The sequence below is a fragment of the Bidens hawaiensis genome, unplaced genomic scaffold (genome assembly GCF_021521415.1).
Source record: "Bidens hawaiensis isolate Kalapana, Puna unplaced genomic scaffold, B.hawaiensis_p1.1 tig00011744_1, whole genome shotgun sequence".
Lineage (NCBI taxonomy): Eukaryota > Viridiplantae > Streptophyta > Magnoliopsida > Asterales > Asteraceae > Bidens > Bidens hawaiensis.
Window position 1 is genome coordinate 253,523 of NW_027491930.1, and position 8,524 is coordinate 262,046.

The window sequence follows — 8,524 nt, forward strand, 5'->3', positions numbered from 1 at the left end:
CTCCTTTCCTCTCGCATATCATGAATACTTTAGGTCTTTGTTGGTTAAAAAATTATCTAGTTTTTATTATTTTTTTTTATTATAAGAACAATCATTTACATGAATGAAGAAAAATTAGATATTTAGATATCATATTGTTTGACCGACCAAACTAGATCGCGACCCGAACCGAATCACCACCCGGCCCGAACCAAAAATTTTTATGTCCGTGACTTCAGTCACCGCTGTGAGTAAGCACAAGTTTGTACTTGAAATATTGAAGAAAGCGAAGGAAATAAATATTGAGATGGAGATAAAATATATATGATGTTGGAGATTAAACCAAACTTAGAAAATTAAGGGTTTTTTTTTTTTTTTGGTACTAGTATTTTTTGAGTTGTTAAGTGTTAGGGCTTTATATAATTTAGAAAGACTTGGTTCGCCCATTGTTGGTTGTTACGAGAAAATGCATTTGACCTCCCGGAAGCCCCCGTTGTTAACTTGCTATCTTAGTGGGTTGGCAACTTGGCATATTTCACATGTTGCCTCCCTATGACAGATGTAAATTTGCTAAGGATTCAAACTTTTGTGTACACTAATTAAAGTAAATCAAACACCTTTTTTGCAAAAAGAATCCTAAATTTGCTAAGGATTCAAGCTTTTGCGTACACTAATTAAAGCAAATCACACTCTGCCTATCTCACTCCACCACTGCTACACCTTGGATCTGGATGCCCATGTTGGAGATGCTATAATGCTCTAATTTCTTAAGACTTTTTGGGACCTTCGAAATGTAGAGCTTAAAAGAATAAAGTGTAATTTTTAACACGCTAGAGTCGCCATTGCAATATTGTGTATAAAGTCTCACTTTGCATGACCTGAGGAAATTAAAGAGCTAAGTCGTGTTAAATTGTGTGTCAGTGCCTCATCAAAACTAAGATTTTTTAAATTTCTTGAGATATTTTTATAAAGTCACACTTTGCATGACTTCAGTGAGAACCTATGACCAAATCTAAGCTTTTGTATAAAAGCGTATAACTAATGTTGCATATACATTTATATAAAAATATAGAATACCATACTGAAAATAGAGTGACCGTTATGCCAATCGAATATGCATGCTTTCATATTAATATTTTTTGTAACTGAAAAATAAAAAGGCATACTAATATCCTCAATTATGTCACTTTTAGTGGATTAAAGCAATGAATTAATGATTTGGGCTAGGCATATAGTAAGATTGTCAGTTCGAATCCCGAGCCTATTTGTTTTTTCGTCCTGCTGTGTGTTACGACATAGAGTTCTACTCTTAACTGTCATGTGGCAGAGAGTTCTTTAACTTTTAAATCAGCGTAGACCCGGTCAAGACAGCATACTCATACCAAAGTGAGGCAACAGGGCTTTACAATTCATAGGGCTATCAGTTCGTGTTTAACAGGTTAGAGACGATGCGATTAACACAAGTATCAAACATGGAAATGACTCTTTTAATAATTGACTTTAGTGGTTTAAGTATGACAGTTATGCGTTTTATGTACCAAGAAAGAGAAATAACGTACTAAAGCGTCTTAATTTCAATTATTTTTAAAAATGTATAAAAAAATTTAAACTGAGTCTTAATTTCAATTTTTTGTACTAACAATTCGAAAGTACGGTGTCGTAAAAAAAATGACGTTCCAAAAAATGATAACAATAACAGTTTAAAGAAAAAGTTATCCTGAACTTCTGCCATTTAGCAAACTTGTCCAATGCGTTACGCATTTAAAACACTGAATCATCATTTTATTATTCATTTATTTATATAATAATAAGTAACAATAATTTACCTCAAAAAATCGGTAGCTTATCAATATCATATATAAATTTCAAACCACCCAAATAAATACCAACCAGTCAAATATATCTTTTGTTATAGACGAGTACGTCGTAACCCGTCTCCAATCCACAAACCAACCCAACCCAACCCAACCCAACCCAACACAACCCTTCTTCTCTCTTTACGTGGTTCTTGACCCACCGCCGATCACCACCACCCACCACCCGCTCGGTGTTCCGACGACGGGTCACCATGACCCCCAAAACATTCATCATCTACTATTTATCGGAACACCCGGAGATTGTCAATTTCCGGTGGAGCCACACCCAATCATGGGGCTCCACGTGGTCATTCCTCTTCACCTCCATCCTCGTCTACATCCTCCTCTCCCTCCTCCTCCACCTCCTCCTCTACTACCGCCGCCGCCCTGTCCCGCTGGGTCCCATCCCCGCCCTTCATTCCCTCTCCATGGTTCTCATCTCGCTTACCATATTCACCGGTATCCTGTTCTCTGCGGCTGCCGAGATCAGGGATACCCGCTGGTTCTGGCGACGGACCAATACGACCCCGTTTCAATGGTTTTTGTGCTTTCCGCTTGGCACGCGTCCGTCCGGTAGGGTTTTCTTTTGGTCGTATATTTTTTACTTGACGCGCTTCCTCCACACGCTCCGGACGTTCTTTACCGTGCTTCGGAGACGGTACGATTAGAGAATATTATTATAGGATATATAGCATTATAGTTTTTGTGTACTACGCCTAATAATCATGACTAGGCGTTGATTGATTAGCTGCTATCCCATTGGCAAAGATGACGCCTTTTTAAACCCCCGGTACTTTTAATCGCCGTTTTTAAAAATATAGTTTATATGTTTCGTTTATTGATTAGTGTCTGCAAGTCTTTTTATTTCAGCTCTTATTTTGGCCCCGTTGAGTTATTTAAATCTTTGGGCGGCTTCAAGTTCCAAAGAAAATAAGAATTAAAAAGAAATTCCCCATCAAAAAAATAGTCGAGTCAGCGATTAATCGCTATTTGTTCAAAATCAGTAAAAATTAAAAATTTTATATATAAAATTTGGTATATACCTCTATAAATGAAAATCAGATATATCTTTCAATCCGATTAATCCTAACAAGTGACAACTGCCTAGGGATTTTACAACACAAATTACCACAATTCGGAGATGGTTTTAATCGTGTGTATATATCTGATTAATAATACATGGCACCTCATGGTTATTTTTTTTATTACTACAGGAACCTCTCGTTCTTCCGCCTTTTCAACCACTCGATCCTGATCCTCATGTCGTTCCTTTGGCTCGAATTCTCGCAGTCGTTTCAAATATTAGGGATTTTGTTAACAACCTCTATATACTCAGTCGTGTACGGGTACCGGTTCTGGACAGCGATTGGCCTCCGAAGCGCGTGCTTCCCGTTCGTGATCAACTGCCAAATGGTTCTGCTCGGGTGCAACGTCGTCTGCCACGTCGGCGTGCTTCTCCTCCATGTTAAGAAAGGTGGTTGCAACGGAATTGGCGCGTGGGGCATTAATTCGGTCCTCAATGCTGCCATTTTGATGCTGTTTGTAAATTTTTATGTGAATAGTCATCTCAGAGGACGGAAGAAGTCAAAGTCAAAGTCAAAGTCAAAGTCAACGTCGGATTGCCGTGATGATGTGGACGGAAAAAGTAACGGAGTTTGTGCCAATATGGGAACTGATAGTATTGGTTGTGGCGAGAGTAAAGACAAAGATATTTGAGAGGTGTGGCCCACTTCTTGAATTTTGTATTTTTTTTAGTTTTAACTTTAGTTTTTTCTATTTTGTGGGCGGTGGTGGTATAACAAAATTACAAAAGATGTATAAAAAAAGGTAAAGAAATAAATCGCCCGTTGATGATGAAAATTATATGTATAATTAATGGGAAAGTGTATGATAATATAATGTTGTTACGTGTACATGTACTTAATAATGTTAAATTGGAAGTTAAGCACATATCTATGTTGAGTCCTATAAATGAGACTAATGCGAGCTCTGACTAGATAAAGGATTATAAGTCGAGCTTGTTTCTATGTTTCGAGTTCGAGTCCGATATGATGAACGGCAATGAGTATTATTTTACAATTAAACGAATTTTATTAGTATACGTGAGTATGGTGGTGGTTGATAGTTGAAGTCAATGGTAGGTTAATATTTGTGTAAATTGTTTATAAATGAGAATAAATGCATTCGGAAATTGGTGCATGTGTTTTATTTGTTTTTTTCTTGGCGGAGGTGGTTAAGGGTACATCAAAATTAAAATAAAAATAATAATACATATAGGTTAATGGGAAATTGTATGATATTATGACGTTGTTACAGTATTTAAATAAATATCAAATTAGAAGTTGAGCGCATATCCAGAATATTGAATTTTTAAAAGAGCCAAAGTTGTACTGATTAGACCACTTTTATTTTGGGGATAGAAAACCGAATTAATCGAAATAATTGAATTAAAAAAACCGAAGTATTAACAGACAATTATTTTTTTATTAAACGAATTTTCGGTTTCGGTTCGGTTTTTCATTTCTCAAAAACCGAACCAATTGATAGTGATGAAGATTATGAAGATGATGAAAACTGGGACTAAACTTTGAAGATGAACAAGATAATGAATGAAGATTAAGACTAAACTTTTAGTGTTTTTTTATTAAAAACTTTGTTGAATTTTAACTCTACTACTCTAGCAACTTTGTATTCGTATGGTTGCACGTAGCATGCGCCTACTTTAGTCTCTTTTATTCAATTTATTTGTGTTACTTTAATATACAAGCTTAAAATTATCATCATCCTCATCTTTTTATTTTTATTTTTTGCAATGTCTATACATAATTGAAAAAAATCGATTATAACCGAACCGAAACTGAAAAATAAACAAAAAACCGAAAACCACTAAAAGAGAGAGATTATTTTTTTTTTCTTCTTTTAATAAAAGGTTGGGTTATGTTGAGTTGCCAATAAGGATAGTCTTATCTTAGTGCTCTATTTGACAATTGTATATATTTTCTATAAATTGACAAGAGTGTGGTAGTTGATTCTCAGTTGATCATATTCGAAGTGAACTATATGTTAGAATAGGGTGTTGGCGGTCAACTAATCATAATTTTGAGTATAAATTTAAAATGAGCCACTAATCATAATTTTGGGAAATACTAACAAGCCGGTCGGGTTGGTTAAGTCTGCTTGACTAGTCGGTTCCATTGGTTTGTTTGAGTTCCTGTTTGCATATAAGTCAGAAACACAAAATTCGGAATGGATCGACAAACACATGAAGCGCATTGGACACCACCCATTAAACCATTTTTTTTCAATTATATTAGTGGGCCACACAAACTTTGATGCGCATCTTTCACTTTGAAGCCAGTAGTTTGGTCGGTTTCGGTTTTATACCCAAGAAAGTTTCAGTTTCCTAAAAATATGTGAAAACTTTATGTAAAGGTACAAAAATATAGGCCAGAAAGATTCTACAATTCATGCACAAGTGTCTCCTGAAAAGGATAAATACTCATTCTTTTGCTTCACTATTTCCCTATGTTGCTTCATTTTTTAAATATTTTTGTTTATCTCACCTCGGCAAGAATATATGGCAACTTACAAGTCTATACTCCTTGTCCGGATTTCAGCTAGTTAGTCTGCTTTAGTAGAACCGGTATCCCGAACCGACTTGTTTTTGTTTTTACATGTCCGACTCATTTCCTGTTATCCAATCCAGTAAGATCAGCGGTCTCTGGTTTAAATGTTAACACATCTGATCAGACTAACCGATCGGTTCCATTTCAAAATATTGTCGTAAAAAAAAACATGATATAATATATTGATATAGATTTTATAAATAAAATCCCATATATGTACTCTTCGATAGCTGAAGTAGGTCTCATGGACTCATGGTTTTGTGGCCGAAGTTTTAGCCAACAGGTATGACATTCATGTATTACCACTTCTGAAAAGTTCTTAACTTCTTATATAGTAAAGTAACTTTTATTTTCTGGGGAGTGTATTAATCATTTAAACAAAACAAATGCACTTGAGCATATCTATTGTTGGGTTTGAGTGATAATCAGTCAAAATTTTATTTATTAAAACCCAGTTTAATAATTATGACAAATAATAATTAATCCAATTAATTAATAAATGCGCAGTGGCACATAAACGAGTAATCAGCACTAAAACAAAACCCGACAAGATCCGGTTACAAAGCATACGAGCACGGTTATAACAACGACCAATTAAATATAGGAATATTGGTTTTAAATAATCCCAACTATGCCTTATTAGTAAATATCAGTCCCAACTTTACACTTGCCTGTTGACAGTCCCAACTATTGGTATATTTGTTTTTAACAGGCCGCAACTAACGGATGACTAACTCCGTTAGTCTAATGTTTACGTGGCACGCCTAGTTGTTAAAAAAATCTACGTGGCATCTGATGTTGAGTAGGCTGCCTTGTTGAATCCACCACTAAACAAAAACTTATAATCATCTTTATCGCATCCACTCTTTGCAACCCACCACCAGCCCACCACCCCTGCAACCATCGTCGGAAACGACAACCACACACTTCACTTTTTAGACTTGCTCCGGAACACACGACCACCCCTGCAACCATCGTCGGAACACAACCCACCACCCGTCGTTGTACCTATGTCTCCGGTGGCAACAACTACTTTCCCGGCTGCTAATTGGGTGGGTGTTCCTGCCGCCACCAAACCCTAGCACTACAACCACATTTACATCAATCATAATCAATTATAAGATCAAAAAGCCTAATTCAATTCCTTACCAAAAAGCCCAAATTATATCAAACCCTTACAATGCCGGAATGCATATTCAGATCCCCGCCACCACCATCATTGGAGACACAAATCGTTTCCGGCTAATCTACAAAGTACGAAATTGACAAAAAACAAAGTTCGATCTGCTACAAACCTGCTATCTTTCGGCTCGCCATCACCTAGTAACCCCCTTCAGATCGGCTCGACAAAATCATAGTGTCGAAGCCCGGTACAACGCTCCAGATATGCTCAGCTCGCCATTAATCGCAGGTTGCAGTGATGGTGGTGGATTTGATAAGGTGGTGGAGGATGGCTGAATGGAGGAAGATGGTGGTGGCTGGAATGTTGGAGACGGTGGTTGGTTGTGGTGGGAAAGAAAAGGTTGGGAATTAGGGATATTATTTTTATTACCACCACCACCACTACTATTATTATTATTATTATTATTATTATTATTATTATTATTATGCTTAGTTGCCACGTAAGTTTACACGCAATCAAGTCTTTGACAACTAAGCATGCCACCTAAGCATTTGACTAACGGAGTTAGTCATCCGTTAGTCGCGGCCCGTTAAAAACAAATACACCAATAGTTGGGACTGTCAGCAGGCAAGTGTAAAATTATGATTGATATTTACCAATAGGGCATAGTTGGGATTATTTAAAACAAATATTCCAGATATATATATATATATATATATATATATATATATATATATATATATATATATGTAAACCGACAATAGGCTAAGTATAAAATGAAAACCCACTTGAGTTGTGAAAACTCTAGAAACCCATTCTCAACCACATGTTTTTAATTAATGTTTAAATCTTGTGGTTCACAATTAAAGTGAATAAAAAATGTAAATATAAATATAACATTTTCTCTTTCTTGAAAACATATATAAAAATTAGTAAAAAAATGTTAAAAAATAGCAAAACATTTTTTTTTTATGTTTCGATGTTTTGTATTAAATGTTACAACATATATTACATGTAACAAAAAAAACGATGTTACATAGGATTTTCGCGGTTTTCACAACTCAAATGGGTTTTCATTTTAACCTTACCCTATATATATATATAATTTTATCTCGGTTAATAAATAACCGGTCGAGACACCGAGCGTTAACGGGCAACGATAGGTGACCTACGAGACCCGACGGTGATGGTGCACAAGGCAGCAGCGCTGGACTGTAGTGGCGGCCTCAATGCGGCGGCGGTGGTTTGGTGTCACGGGACGGCGGCGGCAGAAAGGGAGGCCGGCGAAGGTGGTGGCTTCACAGAACAACAGCGGTGACAGTATGGAGGACAGCGGCAATGATGTGGGGTGATGGAAGAGATCAATTCTCTTTTGGTAGCTAGGTTTTTATTTTTTATAATAATAGGTTAACTAGTTTATTAATAAACTAGTTAAGCTAATACGGGCCACCAAGCCTATTTCTTATTTTCAAAAGCCCAATCCATAAAATCACGCTAATATATGTCATACCCGGTTAACTAACTTAAGCGGATTTCACGCTCGTTACCCAAGGTGTAACTCTAACAGGTCAAAACTCGGTCAACCGTGTTGACTTAACCGAACCGGTCCGTAAATTCAACAGTCTCTCACTTGGATGGTTTCTGGTTAAGTTCCCCAACGCTAATAGCCAGCGATGCTCTAGCTACCCATGGTTGCTTCCAACAAGTTATGACATTTTAAAGTCCTTATCCAAAACATCTTGAAATACACTATTGCAAGATAATAAGCTTATGATAATCGTTGTAATCTATTCTCGCTTTGATTATTAGAGAAAGTTTTAAAATCTATTGTGCTGTGAATATATACAAATGAGCCGGTCATCAGGTATCTAAACGGGTAGATTCAGATTATTGTTTTATATATTGTAATTAGTATAAAATTGAGGCTTGTAATTACTATA

At 36.3% G+C, this 8,524-nt stretch overlaps 1 protein-coding gene across 1 annotated transcript; it reads left to right on the top strand.

The window, feature by feature from the left end:
• Positions 1-1,995: 1,995 nt before the first annotated feature.
• LOC143538854 (fatty acid elongase 3-like) lies at positions 1,996-3,713 on the top strand. The gene is made up of 2 exons (XM_077032308.1): positions 1,996-2,493; positions 3,050-3,713. The coding sequence occupies exons 1-2, from the start codon at positions 2,048-2,050 to the stop codon at positions 3,549-3,551; spliced, it is 948 nt and encodes a 315-aa protein (XP_076888423.1). The 5' UTR covers positions 1,996-2,047; the 3' UTR covers positions 3,552-3,713.
• Positions 3,714-8,524: the final 4,811 nt, after the last annotated feature.

Bases quoted from the DNA above. Each gene is read 5' to 3' on its own strand.
- LOC143538854 (XM_077032308.1), top strand. From the start codon at position 2,048: ATGACCCCCAAAACATTCATCATCTACTATTTATCGGAACACCCGGAG. The intron at 2,494-3,049 runs GTACGATTAGAG...TTATTACTACAG, and splicing joins TTTACCGTGCTTCGGAGACG to GAACCTCTCGTTCTTCCGCC.